Genomic DNA, 22956 nt, shown 5'->3' with positions numbered 1-22956 from the left:
TGGTGAAGGTTACACAGCATGGGTCGCTGAAATCTTTGGCAAAAAGTTTCCAGGTATTTAAGATGAAGTGACATCTTCTAGGGAGGATATTTTCCTTCACCTTCTAGAAATAACTCCACATATTCCTGAGAGATCTGCTTCTGGTTGTTATTATGAGGTGACAAAGTCACAATCCGTTGTTGCAGTCATTTTGTAGTGAGTAATTATGTTACCTACAAGTATTATGACTGCTTATTGTGAATAACAAAACCAAACAAATTACTGTGAAACAGAGCGCTGAATGTTTGTGCAAATACCCTACAAACCTCCTGAGATTGCATACTGGAGAACCTGACAGAATTTTGGGCTTTTTACTTCTGTAAATACTAGGCTTTTTTTCCTGAAAAAGCGAAGAAGGTGGGAAATTCTCAGATAGGTGGGAGATTTCCTGAGAAGAAAAGATAATTGAAATACTCCTGAGGAAAGAAGTGAGGCTGAGTGAGCGCATTTTAATATGGCATGGATTTGTTTGTCCTGAACTAAAAAAAAAAAAATCCTTGTTTCCTTCTGTAGAGCTGGGTAACAGCTGATAGATGGCAGCATTACAGGCTTGCATGTGAAGCAGTGGTCAGATTATTTGTTCAGAAAGAAAAAGCATGCATCCTTTCTGACGTACATACAAGACCCTGGTTGGAGATCTGTTTATAACAGTTTGCAGAACAGCTTTTCTTTTCTTTTTTAAAGAAGCGGAAAATATATTCCATGTGTTGATTTGTAAAGCAACACAAAAATTCAAAGCACATGGTATCTGAATCCTCTTCCTTTGGATCCCATACTCCTGGGTCATTGTGCAATGTGGCATTTTCTGGTATCTGCACTGCAAACGTATAGATAAACTATACTTACGCTTTTAGCTCAATAATAGGAGCTATCTTTTGTGCAATGAGAAGATGCCATTTGTTATCACCAGTGTATAACATCTTACTGTTTCAACTGTAAAATTAATGTTGATATTACAATGAGACGGTAAAAGTTACTTTCTTCACATTACAGAAGTGAAAACTAAAGCAGAATGGTGAAAAAGCTGCAAACTTATTTCTCAATGTCTGCTTCTTCTGACTATTTAAAGAATGTTGAAAATTGCATGTTGCTATTGTAATTAAGATGACAGACAGCTGTACCTGCAAAATTCAGCTGTCTCTTACTAGGAAGAAACAAGTTGATGGTGAATGTTCCAAAAGGCTCACAAAAGCTACAGGGATGCTGGTGGTGGCACAGGAAAAGGAATGCACAGTCCAAATGTGTTTCATGATTCTCCTGCTCAGTCATGGGGGAAAAACAAGATTTCCATTAACATTTCAGATTGAAAATGGATTTTTCTTTAATTTTTATTTAACATAAAGTCTCTGCTTTCTTAGAAAATTGTTTAACTTTAGCATAAAACAAACAAAAGATGTTTCTTCTTGGTGCTGCCCAGAAATTTCTCCTCTTTAATTTTTTTTTTTAGGCTACAAATGTCAACAAAATCACTTTCAAAGTGTCTTAAATTTACAAAATGATGTCCCAGGCTAATTCTAGATGGTGCTACGTCTCTGAGGCAGAAGCGCAGCCTTAATTCAAGCAACAGATTTCTGTGGTTTAATATCTTGGCAGGTCCCAGATTGAAACCCTGCTGTTAACTCCTGCAGTTAACCATACAATAAAGCATCTTCTCACTCCTAGAGCCTGAAGTGCTCTTAGCAACAGTTCTCTAAGGTAGTGCCTGCATTTTTCTTGGCAGACAGAGGTGTGTCAAAGTATGACTAAATCACACTGTGTTGCATGTTATTTCTGAAATAATTATATATTCCCATATACTGCTCTTAGCAGCATGAACCTCCATTCCAGCCTGCTATCACAACGACCAAGAGAGAGCCAGAGAGAAAGAGGGACTGTCCAGGTCTGGACAGGAGAACCAGTGGCATCATGAAATCATCCACAGGGCAGACAGAAGACTGACATTACGGAGAGGAACTAACGATACTAGAGACCACGTATTTCCTTGTGAACAGCTTAGACCTATATTGTGCCCTGCCACGGCTGGCACTGCCTTTCTTCACCAAGCAGTGTATCACTGGGGAAGTATATCCACTGAATGAGGGCTCTAGGAACCAAGTACTCCATCCCTCTCACTTCCATTTTAAGCTTGTTTATGATCCAGGATGACCATATTTCTTTTAAACAAACAAACAAACACTTTCCCTTCTGACTTGCTACACATCCTTTCCACCAGGTTAATAATTATATACAGAGCTGGTAAATGAGTTGCATTGAGGCTAGCATTTGCTCACAATTACCCCATATTGGAGGCTGGTAATGTATACTTACAAACAGAATGTATCTGCAGCAATGAATGATATACGCTTATTTTTTTTTAATAGCTTAAAGGCTTCTATTTATTCCGCTGACCTATTTTTTTCCTCATTTTTAAGTTCTCCAATCTGCTCTGCTGTCCTTTGCATCATTTGTGGCGTTAAATGAGATGTCTTTCCCTAGGCAATGTTCTTCAAAGGCATTATTTGATGAACAGTTTTAGTTGTACTCCAGAATTAAATAAAATAGAAAGAAATTTGGAAAAATATTCTCAATATTGACTTTTAAAATCAAATCTAGATCTTTTCAAGGGAAAATTAATACCTGTGTGAGGTGTCAGATGAGTAACGTGGAAAGGTTTGAATACATACACATCCATTTAATAAGATACTGACTATCACACTGTCAGCCAAACTGCCCTGCTGAAGAGCCTCACTTTAATTTAGAGCAATGCATTCTTAAAATAAATATCTGAGGTGCTCTCTGTACTCATCAAATCCCTGGACTGTCAGAAAGCTACTAATTAGCATCAAATGCTTCTGTGCTTAATTCACTATGATTTTGCCTGAAACAAAATGAGGTAACTAGGTGTTCACTACGACCCCCGAGAAGGAAAGGTTTGGTACCAGATGGTTCAAGACCAAAGCGTGTGACATTCCAGCTGAACAACAGATAAAACAGGGAGGCCAACAGGAATGTTACATACAGGACCGAGCTCCTAAAATAGATTTGTGGTGATTCTAAATGTTCGTTTTTTTTTTTTTTTTTTTCTTACTGCTTCTTGAATAATATCATTCCACCACAATAGATCATAGAAGGAAAATTTCAGACTAACAGTAGTTGGCAAGATAAGCATATAATCTGCAATTAAAATCTGATGTACATTGATATAAAAGGTAAGAAAAGCACTACCTTTAAAGTTAACTGAACCAATGCTAAATGCGAGATAGAATTACAAGCAGACCAATAGTGCTTCAAAATGCTACTGACAAAAGAATTACTGCAGTGTTTTAAAGTAAATCAGTCAAGTGACATGAACTTACTATTTGGAATATTGTTCCTCCTCAGGGTGGGTATGTAATTCCAGTAGATTATAATTATGAGTTACATAAGATTCAGTGGAAGGTTATAAGGATGTATTTAAAATATTAATCACCATTCAGAAATAAGACTTTTAAAACATCAGGATAATTAGTTCCATTAAGGTTACATCTCCATTGATACTGCTCTAGCTCTTGCTAATGTAAGTCCATCAGCTGATCTTTATGTTGTGTCACATGCAAATACGTTAATTAGGCTTATTCATAACTTCCTTTGTTTCTTAGCTGATCAGTGTAAGGAATTATGCCTGCATTTTTCATTCCTACTCTACGGTAAAATCTTCAGAGCTACATCAGATAGGCTGGCAGCGGGGGAGGCACTGAAGCCAGTGAGCCCAGTTCCCTACTGCATTGTATCTGTGCAGCCCTGGTCTGTGAAACGGGTCTGGCAAACTGCTGTGTCTTGACTGGAAGGTAGGTTGCCTTGTGACAGGATTTCGCACTCCAGTGTGCACTCCTTTTCCATGTAGAAAGTTACTTCACAGGGCTAAAACTATTCAAATAACAAGTTTGAGGTTTCTCCTCACTAGGAGAAAGTTACATGTCCTGTGCAATATTTTAAAAAAATCTCCTATACTTTGAGAGTCAGATTTCATTAAGTGGCTCTTATTGCATCTCTTTGAATCATTACAGACCACATCCTGATATAAGATTCTGCATCGGTAATATATATGGAAAGTCTGGTGCTGGTGAGAAATCTACTCAAATTTATGGGTAGACTTTTGGATTGAGAAGATTGCATGTAACTAACTCAAGTTAGGACAAATTTGATTAGGATTACATATTGTAAAACCTGTATTCCAGATAGTGAAGTCAAACCAAGTCAGAACCTGAAAGCTGCTCTGTTCCCTTGGTTCTTGGAGTCTATCAGAGATATTTCCTAAAAAACAGCAGTACCACTTTGCACTCTATACCACTAGTCTTACAAGTTCTGTTTTCCTATACTAGTTTCACTGCTATTTTCATGTAATACAAGCAAAGCACCTCAAATAACGTCCTGTTAACATAAATAAGCTTGAATTTAATTCCTTGTAGAAGCACAAATTTAGAGTAAATCTTGAATTAACTGATATTCTGGGATAGTGCTATTTCAAGAGGTCCAACAGGGATGGTATTTTGAAATACAGACCCACATTGTGTGAAAACCGCATGCCTTTTTCTCTTCCTACATACAGGCAGCTCTAATTCTCACAGAATCAAGCACACACATCATAAGCAGAACAAGAGACGTGAGGACACAACAGGATGCAATACAAATATTATTTGCTAAGCAGCCTCCTGAAGCCTTGTAGGCAAGCTTCCCTGAGTGAGGAGTGCTGGCTGCCACTGTACTATCACTTGCACTACCAGGGAAAAAGAAACTCAGTTTCATTCTTTCCAGACCTGGGAAACTCAACCTTAAGAACTAATTATACACCCAAAGACACCCTCAGCAGCAAGATATCCTTGGGAGATTTTTTTTGTCCACTAGAAGTAACTGTCCTACCAACAGAAAATTCACTTTCCTCTGGCCCCATTCCCACACACACTCCCTACAGCTATTTCCACCCACACTACAGCTCTTTTTAACTGTGTTTAAAAAGCTGAGAGAGAGAGAAATGTGCTGCTGCTGCTGGTGCTCCTCCTCCTCCTCAGGTGGGCGGGTTGGTAGCTGGTCAGTTTTCTGCAGCATTTCTCATTGCTGGATGCGTGGGAGGCCGAGAGCAGGAAGGGAAGGAAGCGGCCCTCTTAGGAAGGGAGGCATATCAAAGCAAGTGGGAAGCAAATAGCCCCTTCCCATCTGCACATGTGCAATTATATGCAAATGAAAAACTCACACAATAGATCTGCAAGCAGAGCTTTCCAAGCTGTGGCCCTAAAAGGTATAAAACAGCTTGGGTCTCAAAGCCAAATTCAGGGGTGACCAGATCTCTAGGAAGACAGCATTTTTCACCCACGAAGAAGAACAGACCCGTGGGGAGGGAAGGGGGAAGGGAAGAGGGCGTTCCTTACAGTTATGGTTTTCTGCGTAGGTGGAGGGTGGTTGGAGGGGAGGAGTGACAGATTGCTTGTGGCAGCAGGGAAGAAAGATGTAGGAGGGTGTTTGCCCAGGGTCCCGTCTAACCCAGGGGGTACTGGCAGGGTGGATGCAGCGCGAGTGGTATGTCTCAGGCGAGGTGGTGGGAGGGGAGGAACCCACTGGTGGACAGACCTTGCCTGGGGCCTCTCTCCCGGCCTCACCAACACGGCAGCGTCTGCAGCAGCACCCAGCCACCCCCACACTTTCCCCGGTGCCCTCTGAGGCCAAAAGAAAACGAAAACTACTGTGCTCACACAGTTTCATTATGGGTTTGCTTTCATCCTTTTCCAAACGCTTCTAGTTCCCCACTGATAAGATGCAAATTAACTGGTAAAAAAAAAGAAAAGGAAAAAAGAAATTTTTTTTTTTCCCCTCACACACCCTTTCTTGTTACAGGAGAAATTCACTACTGCATGCCATTAGCTGTGCCCTTATCCCAAATCTATGACTTCAGATGTTATATGGATGCATTATCTGAAAAGTCTCTGACTAAAATCTCTGGGGAAGGCACTCTGTTCCCACGGGATTACTCACGTTACAGGCAAAAGCAGAAATTTGCTTCTCCATATTACATACGTGTTTCCTGTGTTTCAGTCCTTCCCGGGGCTGGTCTATTGTTAGCGAGCGGAGAAACAGATTAGTTTTCCACTTACTTTAAGTCTACTTCTACTCTCACTGACGTCAGTGGAAGACTCTCCACTGCAGTACTAGGTGTCCATGCTGGCGCAAGGAAATCTGAACCTGTGTCATCTATGGAGGTGTTTTAGAATATTGTCAACTGAGACTGGACTAAGAAAAAACCATTTGAGGATTGCTTGTCAGCACCATAGTAACCAGTTAGCAGGGATGAACTGGAAATTTTCCCATTCTATTCCTTAAGCCTTCACAGACTTATTTTTCCTTACCTTGATAACTGTAAGGATGCACTTATTACCCACACATAGAGAAATGAGATGCTAGCTGGTAGACCAGCAGAGGAACAGATTAAATTTACAGCAAGCCTGGACACAGGAGCACGGGACATGATGAAGTACATGTACCATTTATTATCTGGTCTTGGTGAACTATGCTGGGAGTTCTCAGAGGCAAGTAAGTGAAAGGTATGAATTAATGATTAATTAGGGGTATATAGGTGGCATACAGAACGCAGCTGAGCTGCTCTTGGAATCCTTCTCGGGAACAAGAGCTCCCACATCCTGAAGTTATATGTTTTTCTGGAAAAGAAACAAAAAAAAACCCCAGAAACAAAACCCAAAAACATCTGCTCAACTCTAAAGTCCTCCTACAGTCTGCAATTTGTTTTCTCTTTCCAAACCTGCTGAACACACTGCCAGGGAATTTCTCCAAGGGGAGGAATTACAACCTGCCTATCCTTCTGGCTATTGCACTTATACTCCCAGAGTTTCTGGCTTGGTTAGTAGGGGTGCTGTTCACCCCTGGTATATCCAGTCTCCTGCAGTCCTCTTTGCTAACAGTAATGCTATCCATAAACTCCCAGGTTAAAGGTCATCTCATTCCGCTTATTCTCATGCAACTCCAGTATTTTCACTCTTTTCTCTATTTCTACTTATAGAAGTTTTTTATTTACTTTTTAGAAAACATTTTCACTTTGATATTCCACTCTGCAGAAAATAGGGTGTGCAGGAGGACTATTAAAAACCAGGATATCCGAGTTACTTTTTGGACTGGCTTTCAGTCACTAAATGGCTGTCTGTGAGAAAATTGCAATTTTCTAACACCTACCATCCCCCCTACCCCCCGCCAAAACTATAGATAAATTTAAGCCATCACCAGCATGTTTTAAAATGAAGTAGAATGCTAGGGTTAAGGAAGATGGCTCTTCTGTCACCACCCCTTCTTCTTGAAACCAATTTAAAAATTAAGCATAAATTCAGTGTCAGCTCTGTTGAAAGAAATCAGTAGCTGTTGCAAGATGATGCTTGCTGCTACTTCACTGTTTACAAATGAGCAGGCCCGACTCTTGTTCTAAATCAGACATACAGCTGGAAGACAACAAAGAAAGGGTCTACACCATTAGTTATACTGAAACCAGGGGGGGGAATAGATGGGGGGAACAGATTAAAATCAGGATAAGTAAAAGATGAATCAGATCACTGACTTCTATTTTGGACTCTAGAAACAGACATCCTGTGTAATCATGTCCTGATCACAGCCTTGCCCATGTGCACCATGTGCAGGTGGAATTTATTAAGAGATTTCCAGGGGTTTCCAAACAGCCTCCACCTGCTTTTACCCAAGGTTAGCCTCCACACACTGGTTTCTTCATTTCCACAACAACACTAACAAAAAGATTACCCTACAGAAAGGTTCTGTTCATATTTGTCTGTGAAATGTATAGGCTTTCAGACATAGCATACGAAGTAAAAAAAAGTCATCTGCTTATCAAACTCCCTATAATTTGCTTATGCCTGGATGAGAGATGCAGAGTTATCTCATCCTCAAAAATAATAATAATAATAAAAAAAAAAATCTAAGTAAGGGTTCAGATTTGGCAACTGTGATAATGTGGTGTCATTTAGACTGGTTTAGATTTAACTGCATGGTACTTGCTGTAAAACAGCATATAGGCCTGTATATACTCAAGATGACACTAATAGGCTGCATCTTTGATGATCATATAACCTGTACGTAAAAGTTCTAATAGTCTGGATTGCCTGATGAATTCTGCAATTAATTAGTTCGCAGTAGGCAGTCTCCCAATGCCTGCAAAAGCACCTCATGTCCTGTTCTCAGTTATTTTTCGTTCAGTGTACGAGACTGAAAACTGAGACTGCATGATACAGAAATGTTCTGTGTCTTTTTTTGTGCCTATTTAGGTTGATTAAGATTTTTACAACCAAATTTAATATACCCTGAGAGTTACTGCAACGGAAATGCCAATACAGATGACGCTGCTATAAAGCAGGGGCTGAATCATTTCTCGAAATGAAGAGCAAGGTTGCCCTCTGGGGACTTCTCTAGAAGTGCTTCCGAGAGCTGGGATTTTTTTGTTCCAGCAAAATAATTTTGCTACAAGGTTTATATTTTTTTTTTTTAAATATGAATGTGAATCAAGACAGCCAGTGCTAAGAACTTGCTACAGTGAGAGATAATGAAGTTACATTTCTACCTAATGCACTGTATTGTCATTTACTCCATGGTTCATCACACATTTTTCAGTATCAGTCTCATGCTAGTATGTGTCAGCCTAAAAAAATCTGGTCTCACATAGTTACTGAAATAAAAGTGAATTTAGTATTATGGACTCCTACTATGAAGTCCATACATTTTCAAACGCCTTAATCTTCTATTTTTTAAAAAACGGCTATTTTCCTGGTTGCAATTTCTGAGTCTATTTACGCTGAACACGTGCTGTGTTTGAGCTCACAGTTCTGTCCCTGGCTACTGTCGGGGCAGTAGCCACATTAACTGTTTAATCCCTGTATTTACCTCCTAGGACAACCAGTTTTTGGTGGGATACTACATTTCAGCAGCTCCTTAATCCCGGCTCACTAATCTGTGTGTCAGTAGCTCAGAGGGCAGCACAGGTGTGGCAGCAGGTGTAAAGGATGAGGAGAAACAGGGAGGTCAGAAATTAAGAAACCGGTTTCACTGCTGAAAACAATGAATCGTCAAAATGCAGTATCAGTCCACCAAGTTCGGCTCTGAAAGTAATTTGGCAACACGGTGCTTTCCACCTCGGGCAGCAACCACGATGCTTTACGTTATTGCTACACACGGCGTCATTTGCTTCACCGGCGAAGGAACAGCCTCATTTCATATCCTCACAATTCCTGGCCTACTCCAGGATGGGAAGCAGCACCCCTATGGCTCAGATCCTGTCAAGGTAAGGAAAACCCTTCATGCAACTACCGGGCAAGGGGCCTGCAGCCTTGCTTACAAACCCCATGCCGTCGCCCGGCTGACTGGAAAAGGGCTGTTGGGGGCCAACCGCCCGCCTCCGGGCCTCCCCCCGCCGGTCGCCCTCCCGCCCTGAGGGCGGGAGGGCGACCGGCGGGGGGAGGCCCGGAGGCGGGCGGCCACCCCTCAGCGGGGGCCTGGAGGAGGCGGCAGCCCCTCACACCTACCCGTTTCCCGGGGCAGGGTGAGGGTGGTTGAGGAGAACGGAGCTGGCCCCGCCATCCGCTCCCCCGCGCATGCGCCCGCCCCCCCCCCCCCCCCCCCCCCCCCCCCCCGGCTCCGGTTTACACCCCGCCGTACCGATTACCCCATGACGGCGATCGACCGCGCCGGCTGCCGCCATGGCGGCCCGGGTGCTGAGGCCGCTCTCCAGGTAACGGGGAAGCGGCGGTGGCCGCCCTGAGGCGCGGCGAGGCGTCTCCAGCGCACCCTCCCCCTCCCCGCCGAGGGTCTTGAAATGGCGCCGGGCCGGCCGCGCCCGCGGCTTCGCGGTTGCCTTGCGGCAGGGAGCGATGGGTCTGGGAAGGCCGCTGATGCCGGGGACTGTAAACCCCTGAACTGGTATAAATATAACTTAGGCCTAGATTAGCCAGGCCTAGATTAGCTTTACCACTCTAAAACGAGCATGTACTTCAGAACTGCCTTAGGACGCCAGGATATTAGCATGTAACATGTTAATTGGCTGTGTTTTGTGCTCTTAAGTAGCCGAAAGATAAAAGTTGCTCATTAATGTTGATGCAAGCCAGGTGTTTGAAGACCAGCAAATGCCCTTGGTAACTGTCCTCCTCAATAGAGTACAGTAACAATTAATAAATAACAGCCTCATTGCTTAAATCAAGTAACAAAAAGTCACAGGATGGGTACCTCCTTTGAGCCTTGCTCAAGCTGTTACACAAACCTTACATAAATGCACATACATGCAAGGACATGAGGGCAGGTTTGGTGTAATGGAAGCTTTGGAAATGCACAAGTTTTTGACAAGACCTTTTTTTAAAAATTCTAGTATTTAAGTGTCCAGAAGAAGGCTGTAAATCTTCAAAAGACACACTGCTAAGTATCAAACGTCCCCCAAACTCTTTGTCTTATTATTTCCCGCTTCTCCTTCTAACTTGAATACAGGAAACATTAGTAGTTGGCATTGGTATCTGCTATCTATTTACTAGTAAGCAAAGAAGTTTCCAGCTGTTTTGATATCAAAATTATACTCTAGTTTTACTTGATTTTAAAAAGGAGAATGTAGAACAATTGTGTTCAGAATTTTTTTTGACAAAGTTTGCTTAACTCAGCAGTCATATATTTGGGGATTAAGTAGCTGGTTTATGATTTTAGCTATCTTTTAAATATTTCTTTTTCAGGCTGAAGCCGTTCAATAGACTGCAAGTAATATTACAACATTTGGTAAGAACATCTTGTTTGACTGAGTTGGAAGCTTTTAGGACTCTTAACTCCCCTGAGACAGACAGTACATGCAACTTCTAATGTGTCTGCTCACAGTGGTTCTGAATGCCATCATTTATTACTCGGGCATAACGTTGCCCACGTCTTTGAGCGCTTTGTTACAAGTTTCTATTATACTGTAAGTTAAAGTTGAATTCTTTTGCCTTACCTACTTTTACAATTAGTTTCTGTGTTAGCTTCCGTATATTCCTTAAATGTCATTTAACTGTGTGTTTGAAATCAATTGTGAAAATAGTTTAGTGATCTGTTCTCTACTGTTAAAAGTTACTTATAGACAAAGCAATTTTTTAAAAATGAACTCAAATGTCAAAAACTTGTCCGAGGGTTATTACTCTGAAGGACTCCAACTGGTTTCGAAAGAACTGTTTAGGAACTGCAAATAAATCTTGAAATACAGTGGGAAAGCCTTAGCATACAATTCCAAAATGCATGTTTTCTGATCTTAAATAGTGCGTTTTGAGAATATATTTCCACAAACACTCTTGTAAGTATGTTACTCAAGGTATCTAACTGATGACATTTGCTTTATTTATTTGTTTTTGCATGTACAGAAAATGTCTAAGCATACAGATTCGACAGCTGAAGTGTTGTTGGAAAAGAAAGGAGGTGCGGGAATAATAACTTTGAATAGACCCAAGGTTCTCAATGCACTAAGTTTTTCTATGATCCAACAAATTTATCCACAAATAAAGGTTAGTAGCTCCACTTCTACCCATCCACTACACATACGATATCCCAAACCAATTTTAAAATTCAGTCTGACACTTCTTAGTGTACTGATTTAAAGAATGAAAGTCTGTGTGAGTGCATTGGCCAATAAGCTCAGATTTATAGGATGGGAAAGAACAGACAGTTTCAAGCAAGTTTGACGTGTCTTCTCGTCTTTCTAAGAAACAAGCTGTCAGACAAAGTTAAATTTAGCATCTGGATAGATAAGAGACACCCATGTTAAAACCAGGACTGAATTAAAAGTGAGCAGTGCTCAGAGTTTATATGTTCCTTTTGGCAACACCCAGCTGGTCAGTTGGCATGCATGAATTCCAAGCTGTACAGTGGTGTTGCTTCTTGATTGGGTGCATGTTTTGTGGGGAGGCTGCATGGCTGAAATAAAAGATACAAGTCATTAGGAACCAAGGTGCTGTCAGTGTGTCATTCCTTAAAGAACTTTATGCATTTACAGGCACTGTTTCTACAAGCTAGTAAAATAATGTGAAATTTTAAGCATGCATATAGTCCTTTTTAATTTAATGATATTATTTATCATATGCACAAAGTCAAACTTATTAGATACCAGTATTTGTTGGATAGTTACCCGCCTTTTGGTATTTTGGTAGACTGTTGTGTTGCAAATTTATCCATTCTTTGAAGGACGTTTAAAGAAAAAAATACTTAATCTGTAGTGCTGAGTACCAGGCTTTATTTGAAGCACAACCTTAAAAGGTGGCGTAATTTTAAGTACAGTTGCTGGTTTAGAGAAATGTCCTGTCTCTCTTTTATCTGGGTATGCTTACTTGAATAAGGGATACATAAGCATAGTTTAAGGTGCAGAAAAAGCCTGTAAGAAGCATCCTTTTGTCAATATGGTTGCACCACTGCTGAAATCATGTACCAGTGTATTTAATTCAGAAACACCCCCCCATAGTCTTTGTACCTAGCAAAACATCTGTGCACAAATTGATTTGATCCAGTCCTTGATTAGCATTGATTGCAGTCATTTTGACAAAATCCATCAACAATTTAAATGCTGTTTTCCTTGCCACGCATCTTAGATTTACACAACTTTCATGATTTGGCCTGAAACACTGTTGTTATGTCTTCTGTATTCCCAGCTTTCTGCCCCAGCATTGTGTTCCCGTTGAGGTTTATGTTGGGCCCCATTTGGGGAGTGCTAACTTTCTTCAGAGATTGGGAGCTCTGCGTGGGTGTTTTTATGAAGTACACAAGGCAACTCTGCTGATTGCTGATGTCAAGACTGAATAGGACACAGGAATGGCAGAAAGACATTTAGCTCCCAAACTTCTGAGACAAAACTATTTTAAGTATGGTTTGATTTGCTTTTTGAAAAAGTAAAATAAGAATTATAGACAGTATACAGAAAAATCATTTTTTGCACAGACTTTAATCTTACATGGAAACATTTACTTCTTTTTAGACTTGGGAGCAAGATCCTGAAACTTTTCTAATAATTATAAAGGGAACTGGAGGAAAAGCTTTTTGTGCTGGGGGTGACATCAGAGGTAAGGACTGTAGTCACTTAAACATCTGACATATCTTTGCCAGTTACTACTTTGTGTTGATTTCCTTTATTTACTGTGACTCGGGTAAACAGAGACTTGATACACAACAGTAAGAGAGCTTAGTTGAGCTGACTTCTTGTAACACCTTGATGCGCAGGTGCTATTTAAGTTATTTGTCAGGAGACAGCTGTTGGACCATTGTATAAAAGAGTAAAAATTGGGGTTTTAATGAATAAGTAGTAATAGCAGCCAGTCATTCCTAGGAAGAGAGGGTTCTTGTCTCTACCTCCTTCTTCCCAGATTTTCATTACTGACAGCTTCGTTTACGAGAAATTTGAAGGGTCGTAATAGGTAGCTCTGTTACTACTGGATAATTTGTGTCTGATGTTTGAGATGGCTAGATACAGAGCTGACAATGGTGATCAATGTATCTGTGGTTATTTTGTAACTATCAACTGTAGGAGGTCTCCAAACTGTGAAAATTAGCAGTTGTTTTAAATTTTAGGTCAACAAAGCAGCACAGGTTATTGTTAAGTTATGCCGTGCTCTAATTGGCTTCTCATTTTTAGTATTCAGAGACTGCAGTATAATCAGTTTTAAGTGGCTGTTCTATATATTGATACAAAATATCACAAACAGGACTACAAGACATTAGGAGGGGTTCCATAGCATAGAAAATGGACTTTACTCTCAAAAGTAGTATGTGACAGAGTCTCCAGCATGATAGAATTGATTCAAATTTGAAACTTTGTGTTCCTATTTGTTTGAGCAAATTTTCTCAAATAAAATGAAGCAGAATTAAGTTGCTGTTTGATTGCTGAAGGAAAAAAAAACTGTTATCATGTGCTATTAATTTTTTTACTTGTTATTGTATTTTCTATTAAACTTATAGTTATCTTCAGAATTTTTATTTCTCTTAAGCCATCGCAGATGCAGGAAAAGTTGGAGATAGACTGGCACAAGATTTCTTCAGAGAAGAATATATCTTGAACAATGCCACTGGTATGTTTAATAGCAAATTCTGAAGCAGCACAGCTTTCATAATAGTGGCTTTGAATGTAAATTCACTTTCTCTCTTTGCTAATCTAGAAGAGACTGCAATAACATAATAGAAGTAGTAACATTTTTTTTTTACCAAGTTCAATACCAATAGTGTAACATATCTCATTTTTATACCTTGGATGCAGAATTTGTTTCTTTTGTCTAAGCTATTAGGATAGCTACCTTATATTTCATCCCATTGTTCTGGGTAGTTATATTTGCGGTATGGATAAATTAAGTCTTAGATGCAGACACTGCATTTTTGCACTAGGTATCATTGATGTACTTCAAAGAAGACCTGAGATGAAAATATGTGCACAGAAAATCATTAGTATTCAGAAAGCAGAAGATCAAATTACGTTAAAGATTTCTGTTTAAATAAACTGCATAAATGAATACTCAAGCTAAGAGTTAACTGCCTTAGTTTATTGCAAAGAACCTAGGAGTATGTGGTCTTAAAATAACTAACAGCAAAGACAATGGGTGATGTTTACCAGGGTAAAGGATATTAAGAAAGGATATTAATTCTTTTGGGTGAAAGTCAAGAGTTGAATGTTTTGGTGCGAAGAAACCTCTCCAAACATACTTTAATTGACTACAGTTTGAGTTTTTAAACATTGTATCCAGTATTAGTCACTATGGGAGGAGAGGTGAACATGTTCTGTATCGACTTAGGTTGACAGGAGAGCATAGTTATTAGAGTAAGAGGAATTTCTGAAAAGTTATTTTTACTTCATTTGACAGAGTTTCCAGTTTTAGCGTGTTTGTCATGTACCCTTCTTGCCTTCATCAAGAAAAATAGTTCAAGGTTTCATGTACTTGGGAAAAACTAGTATTACCATGGCAGTTGGACTAGATGATCATTGTAGGCCCCTTCCAACTATTGATTCTAGTCTATTCAAATATTGGAAGGATACGTACTTCAAAAGTTTTAGGTTTTTTTAAATGATTAGGGTGTTCTATGTCTATAATGCATGTAATTAAAAACCGTAGATTTTTGGTAACTTTGGTATGATTGTATTCGTTTAAGAGAATTTAAGAGAATTGAGACTTCTGCCAGAAAGACTATTTATATCTTCTATTTTACAACTTAAAAATACACAGGGGAGTTGCTTTCACAGCATTTGCTATTGGGAAGGCATGCTTCTATAGAAATTTAGTTCAAAGACTAGCATCTAGAGCCTGTGCATTACCTTATATGTTCATGTAAGAACAAAGTTAAAAATTCGATTCTGTTATATTTTCTAACTACTAATTTAAAGGACTGAATTGCCTTTTAAAATAGTTATTTTTTTAAACAAGGATCTATAGTTGCTGCAGAAAAGCTAGCAACATGGTTGCAGCGGATACCCGTATCAACAATCTGACTGAACTTTAAGTCTGACCTGAAAGCACTGAATATGAGGCAGCGGTTTCATTCACAGTGAACTTTTGAATCTTTCCATGAATGGTAATTGAGAGTGTCAGGTCTTTGGTTTCATGCCTCCTAAAAGTCCCAACAGATAAAGGTGATAGATGAAACTGTGGTACTTTAGGACACTATAATCTCAACCTGCCTGCACCACATTCAGCACTGTAACATCCAACAGAGCTGGCAAGACAGAACATGTTTGCATTGCAGTAGTTTATAGTCACATTTTGGCTGAAACCTACCAATGCATCTGGCTTTGTAGTAAAGTACTGGAGTGCTGGTAGACACTCTGTGCTGTTAATCCAGGCTGTGAGATGAGGTGAAAGGGAAACTGTTGTGTTCCAACATCCTACAAAGCTGTTTATAATAGCCAGATGTGGCTAAGTTGTCAGGTACTCAGATAGCAGACAACCTGACATTCGATGGCTGTATAATGTTCTCTTACAACACTCAGAATGCAGTAAGTCAGTGACTGGTGTTTCTTTCCATTGCTTAAGAATTACATGAAGTACCTTCATTGTAAGTTGATATTTTACTGTTTAATTTACCATTTATTTTCTGTTGCTCTTTGCTGAAGTAAGACATGGGGAAATGTGTCATGTATAAAGTCACAGGTCCACTCTTTTGAAAAAAAATGTACAATTTTTTTTTTTTACATTTCTTACAGGCACTTGCAAGAAGCCATATGTAGCACTTATTGATGGTATTACAATGGGAGGGGTAAGTTAAGTACCTTGGTGTGATATCTGATACAATTTGTTTTAAAGTAATGTAATATTCTGTACTTGAGTTAAATGAAGTGCACACATGGCATTTCAAACATTTCAATTCAAGAACAAACATTGTAATCTGAAGCTTTGTCTCTTGCTTGTCAGGGTGGATGGCTACTCTTCTAGTGCTTCTGCTGTTCTTTGCTAGTGCAACTGCTTTCTCTGAGGATCTGGCAATTGTGTTGAGAAAAAGAGCAGAATGCCGTCACTGTCAGAAACACCCCTCAGAAAGATTTTCAGAATACTGAAGTGTGCACTTGTAGATCATACAAGAGCTGAGAAGAATTTTCTACTCGAAGTGTATTAAAACAATAGAACTACATAAAAATACAATTAAAGGACACCTCTTTGAAAAATTGGAAAAATATCATTCTAAGCTATACTTTAACAGACATTCATGAGTTCTGTATTTTTCCAACAAATAATCTGGAAATGCATCTACTTTCTCACCTCTGCAGTACTCCTAAAACATGAGTTATAAGATCCTGATCCCCCCCTACGCCCCTAAGGCCGCACCTTATTACTAAAGCAACATTGAGAAGACTCCATCACATTGCTAGTTATACTTGGTGCTAATAATTGTTTCAGCAATTGTTGGTTCTAAACACCATGAGTAGGTAGTTAAAAGGGCAACACCATGCTTTTCTACAGGCTAAAATCATTCTTTTCAGTTTGACATCTGTTGGATATATTTGCATCATAGCAGGGAGTAGAATACAATAATCTTAAGTTACTTTGAACAATGAGTTTGACAGTGAAGTCTGCTATATTGTCACTTAGATTTATATTGTCTTCTTGCATGTCAGTATGATAGAAGTGTACAGTCTATTTAAATTAAGTTTGTCAAAGACAGGATGCAAGAAGTGGAACACTACATGATCCATCACCTGTTGTGACTCTTCCCTTTCCATCGTTCCTTGCACACTTAATTTGGTCTGTGTTGTGGTTTTTTTCAGGTTGTGATGAAAACACATGATAGCCTTTGCTCCTCTGCTACCAAGCCCCAAAGATCTCAGCTTGATAACCACCCCCTACCCATGCCCAGTCTAGTACACATAAATTGTCTCTAGCACAAAGGGGACTAGTGTTTTAGCTCTTCTTGCAGGAAAAGGTTTTTACTGAACATAAGAGACCTGAAGATTTGTGGATAAGAGATAGGGAGGTCCATTTATTTTATGGAGTTTTGAATAATAGCATGGATAGCTATGAAAAAGCTAAACTGCCCAGCAGCCAATGTCTTTTTAGAGGTCCTGTAGATTGCTCGTTATGATTGTGGCCTAAGCAGGAATAGAATTTTGTCCTTTGAGAGGAAAGAGCATAATGGAGTCAGATGATCCTGCATTACTAAGATTCTTTATTAGTTCCCTTTCTTTTAAAGAGCTTTTAAAAGACAGCAGTTAGTCTGAAACTTGAGTTGGATACCCAAATTTTAGTATAGGATACCCAAATTTCAGTGGGACCTTGACAGAGTTTACCTACCATTAGAGTTTGAATGACACCTTACTTGCTTATCCTCAGTTTGGTGATTAAGCGGTTATCTTCATTTGGGGGTAGGGGGCTAGATTTTGATTGAGCAAGTATGCAAACTAACTTAGGGGAACAAGCAGGTAGGTCTCAAGTTCCAGACTACTTTTAAACTTTTTTTTTTAACCTTGAGTGCTATTTAATTTGCACTTGTTAATACAGCTGCAGTTTACTCTGAGATAATGTCCATCCTACAGGAGCACATGTTTTCATCAACACACTTTTATTTTTTCCTTCCCCTCTCTCATTGGCAGTACATGGAAGTATCTACTGATAATTTAACAAAGGAGGTCAGCAGTAGTATTTCTCAACACTGATTAATTTTTGTGTATGTGTTCTGTGTTAGTTTTTAGTTGTCTTCTATGCTTTTCCTTTTAACCACCTCCCTTGTCTGTAAGATTTGTTTTGATTCCTCTAAATAGACCAGTGCTTACATAGGAAAAGTGCATTAGCTCCCATCTTTCCCCCACCCTCTTCTCTCACCATTTACAGCACTTAGAGCCCCATCACAACTGACCATAACCAAACTTAAGGCTTGCAGCAGCTGTTTTCTATTGTGGTACAAATAGGTTCACTGCAGTGGGATTTTATAGACTAAAACCACTAGAAGGGCCCTTGAACTTGTCATGGTCATACTGTTATCTTCTTCTGCTTGCTGTATGGAAGGAAGTACTCTGTCCTACTGTAATTATTCACTAGACCTGCATTCATACAAAGGAGTTATTCTATTCATGGTATAATTAGATGCTTTGTTTTAAATCACTCAGATGCTAGGATCTATGTTTTTGACACAATCAGGTCATATTTTGTCTATTTCATATGCTCAAGATCTGGCTATCTTAGTCCCTACGAGTCAGTTGGAGCTAGAAACATTTGTCACTTACGAACCACAGAAAATGCCTTTAAAAAAAATTTACATTCAAGCCCTTGGTTTTAGAAGCAAGTGGTTTTAGCTTGGTCTTAAAAATCGAGGGACACCTCTTAAACACTGCAATTTCACTATAGACCATTTATCTATGAATGAAAATGCAAGCAAGTCAATCTCAACCTTGCTCAAAAAAGCAGCACTATGCACATGGAGTGTCCTGTTGTTCTTACTTAAAATAAACTAAAAAAATCACACAGTGTATCAGAAACTCAGTTATTATGTGCTTAGGTAGTAAAAGTTGCTACTGATGCACAGATATCAGATTTGTGATGGTAATACTTGAAATTGTATCAAGAAAATGAAATGGTTCCACTTCAGCATTCTTGGCTAGAGGCTGGTAGGTGGCTTTCTTCAGAGCTTAATTAGCCAACAGATGGGGCTGTGGAGCTTGTTTTCTGCACCACCTTGTCTATGCCTGTAGTTCATCAAAAATTTACATTCGATATAAATGTATCTTTTCATCTTTTTGTACTTATTCAGAGCAGTAGGTTCAAGTGACAAGTATGTTTCATGAAGCAAAGATGACTGCATTTTACTAAAAAATAGTGAAACAAGTTATAAATACCACATTTACTGGTAAAGGGCATATAGTGTTGAAGGGCACGCTGGGCACATACTGTCATGTTTCTAAAAACTACTATTCAAATCATTTTAGTTTACTTCTATCCATACATTTTTATTTCCTTGAAATTAAATACCTTAACAGTAGACAAGAAATGCAGTTTTTAAATGCGTGGGGTTTTTTTTAATATTATCTGTAAATGAGGTCCTAAACCTGGGCTTCTTGGTTCTAGAAAAGTCGCAATCTTTTCCTGATTTCTTTGGAGATGAATAGAAGCGTGCTTTATAAGCTCAGTCTAAATCTGTGGTTTTAAATAGGGCTTTGGCACAAAATATATTACAGTGTCAGATACTCTCTCTAACAGAATAAAAGAATTAATAAAAATGTGTTTTAAACATGTTTCAGAGCCAAGTAAAGTACACTAGACAGATTTGAGTGGTGGCTTTTGGATGATTTGGCTTAGAATTCAAGGTGAATATTTGACAGCAAAAAAAAAAAAAAGAAATACAGGGCATAGACTTTGAAAGTCAATGAATCTGGTCCGGGTCACTGGGCTAACTTCATATAAAGCATACTTAAAACTCTAGTGGCATATTGCCAAAGCAGAGGTACATAATTTTCAGGAGCCAAAGGCCATTACTTTTAGTTTAGGGAGGAATCTGCAACAGCATGTACAAACTACCCTTTTCCTTAGTATCACGTTCTAGAGCATGTGTGATTTAGAAAATTCCTGAGCTAGGCTTTATTTCAGAACGACACTGCTAAATAACCGTCAGCAATCATACTCACCTCTCTATTTATGTTGTATTTTTGACATAAGTAGGCTTGGTCTTCAGAAAGGCCTGTGGCAATCAGTTTCACAGTTGAATTTTGTGCTTTGTGAAAAGCAATTTGCTGCTGTTTCAGGCCTATCATCTAATATTATTGAATGCTTATGTGTTTAATTGTTAATGAGGCCAAAATAGGCCCTAAAATACTTTTTTTTTTCTGATGAGTAAAGACTGTTGCTCAAACAGGAATTCTTGTCTTTGCACAATTAAATACAAGATTTAATGCTTTAGTCTGACCTTTTACACAGTGTATTTGCTAAGTTTATTTTAGCGAGTTAGAGATTTATAAAGGTTATATCATTATGTTACACTTCTTGCTTTAACAATTAATGCTTTGAGTTTTAGGATGAGAAAACATCTTCCTGGGAGGCAAGCAGATTTGAACTTATATGGTAACGTGCAACTTTTTCAGTACAGAAATGGAGTTTGGTAGAGTTGCCAGCTCTCTTAAACCCCTCACAAAGCCCTGTGCTTTGAGTTATTCTGAGAATCTTATTTTCTAATCTTCATGTTTAGGGAGAGTAATAGGAAGTTGGAACTGTAATATAGCTCACAATTTAAAGGTCACCCAACCTTATTTCCATCCCTGATTCCCTCAGATTCTAGGGCCCAGTTTGTGAGAGTGATAACAGTACTCAGTACTGACTGCTTTATTCTCTCCCCTGTAGAGAAGGACCTCAGGTATACAGACTGCAAATATGAGAAAACAACCTGTTAATTGGGTCTTTGGGTTCATGAGGGGCTTTGCATTAGTTTTGTCAACACACCTAGCAGTACAGTTTTTTTAGGCAAGGGCTTTTACTTAAACTGAGAGTCTACATCTAAGTTAACTTACACAGAGTATCTTTAAGGTGACTATTAGTAGAATTTTTTAGAGTACTGTTTGAGTCTGTGTTAGTCTCTCAGGTAGTAATGTCAAATATGTTAAGCTTTAGACTATACAGAAGTATAGAGCCGAGAGGAGCCTCAGGATTATTCTTTTGCACTTGAAGTAGGGTTAAATATAGCTAGATGATTGCTTAGCGGATTTTCACCTAATGCGTTCAGAGCTCTCCAACAGCAGGAATTCTTTTTTTTCTAGATATCCCACCTGAGTGCTTAGTTATTCTTTCAAGTTAAGATTCCCTAGTGTCTAATTTAAGTCTTTAGTATGTGTAATCAATACGTTCCTGTCTTAGCTCTCTAAGACCATTTTGAGATACTTGCATTCCTTGCTGTGAGCCATCTCTCTTTAACAGGGATAAAGATAGTTATTCAGCCTTTACTATAGATTAAGTCTCTTGGTCTTCTTGCAGTCCTCTGGAATCTCTCCAATTTGTGTACTTTACAGTTCATTACCAGAGACCAGACAATATTTCAGCTGGAGGACTCATCAGCACCAAGTAGAGCAGAATAATTATCCCCCCATATATTACACAGATACCCTGTCACAAATAGCTCATGTAAATAGCAGCCTCTCAAAGCATCAGGTGCTAGGAGGCCACCACTTCTAGTTATTCTTAAAGCTATTACTCTTACCTCCTTTCTCCTTGCATAACATAAACATCCATCACAGTACATTTATCGCTTACCTTTTACCAATTTTTAAATCTTCTTTCTTGAACAGAACTTGTTTGTCGAAGAGTCAATCTTGTGAAGCTACCCTTTTCCTCAAAGACTAGAAAGAAAAAAAGAATAGTACCCATTTCCTCCTTCAGGAAACCTGAGTGCCCTATCAGCTGGCATTGCCTTTTATAGCTCCACCAGGTCAATCTGATGGGGCTTCCCAGGTGTATTGAACCTAGGCAGAGTGGGTACGCTTCAGCCCTTTGGTGCCTGCTGGTAGAGACTCTGCTGTAGCCTGATACCTTCAGTAGTTCTTTTTGCAACAGCATTGCATTATTATTTGTATTAAGTTCATGGTTGCTATAAACCCTTGAAAAATGTCTAGGCCTTTGTTCCATAGAAAACATACTCGTAATTTCTGCATTTGATTTTGCTTTCTTGAGTGTAGTTCTTTTCATTTTGTTAGTTTCTATCTAATCTCCAAAGAGATGGTTTTGAATTCTGATCTTGCCCTTGAAAGTGTTTGCCTTCCCAAAAAGTAATCTGTAAATTATAGAAATCCTTGTTATTTCATCATCCAAGCAGATAATGAAAGTATCAAATAAAACTTCATCAATGATTGGTTTCTGTAGGACCTCAGCTAGGGTGCCCTCTCAGTTTGATTGCAAATTGCTGGTAACTCTTAATACAGTTTCAGATGATTGTGCTCTCCATTTCATAGTGATATCATATAGGCTATGTTTCCGTAGTTTGTTTATGAGAGGAAGGTATGCTGTGTATGGGGAAGCATCAGAAACATCGCAGTTCAAAACAAAACAAAAGTTTTTTCAGAATGCTGCTTACTGAGTGACAACGTCATTTTAGTCATGGGGTTATGTAGGGGTTCCAGAGAAACAGATGCAGCCAAATTCCTGAACCTAATCTATGATTTGGAAATATTCCTTCTATTGTGCATCTGACTGTGCTTCCCTTCTGGACTACAGATTCAGACTTACTGTGTCTTTTTATGTTGCAGTAGAAGAGTGAACTGAGTACCAAATATTTAGCTTTACTTCTTTTTTGTGTTAGTGCCACTTCATTTTCAGCAAAAGATTCCAGAGGCTGACGTTGTTAGAGGAATCTGACCTTCCTTGTAAATCAAATCTCAGGACCTGATATGTAGGTCTTTAAGGCAGAAACTTGCTTAGTTGAAGTTTGCATCTTTCCTCTGTAGTTATTCTCTGTTGCATTATGTGAAGT

General features: G+C 39.1%; 1 protein-coding gene across 3 annotated transcripts in view; it reads left to right on the top strand.

Moving 5' to 3' along the window:
* Nucleotides 1–9710: 9710 nt before the first annotated feature.
* The window catches only part of HIBCH (3-hydroxyisobutyryl-CoA hydrolase), a 49099-nt gene continuing 35853 nt past the window's right edge, over nucleotides 9711–22956 (top strand). For 2 of the 3 annotated variants that reach the window (XM_082313193.1, XM_082313192.1), the window contains exons 1-6: nucleotides 9711–9784; nucleotides 10767–10809; nucleotides 11421–11561; nucleotides 13022–13106; nucleotides 14028–14108; nucleotides 16226–16278. In XM_082313193.1, the coding sequence (XP_082169319.1) occupies nucleotides 9753–9784; nucleotides 10767–10809; nucleotides 11421–11561; nucleotides 13022–13106; nucleotides 14028–14108; nucleotides 16226–16278 (435 nt within the window). In that variant the 5' untranslated portion in view covers nucleotides 9711–9752. The remainder of the gene's footprint in view (nucleotides 9785–10766; nucleotides 10810–11420; nucleotides 11562–13021; nucleotides 13107–14027; nucleotides 14109–16225; nucleotides 16279–22956) is intronic. The other variant, XM_082313194.1, reaches the window with a different exon arrangement.

This window comes from Platalea leucorodia, assembly GCF_965183815.1.
Source record: "Platalea leucorodia genome assembly, chromosome: 5".
Taxonomy (NCBI): Eukaryota; Metazoa; Chordata; class Aves; order Pelecaniformes; family Threskiornithidae; genus Platalea; species Platalea leucorodia.
Note: the sequence above shows the minus strand (reverse complement) of the source record. Positions and strands in the feature narration are given on the sequence as shown.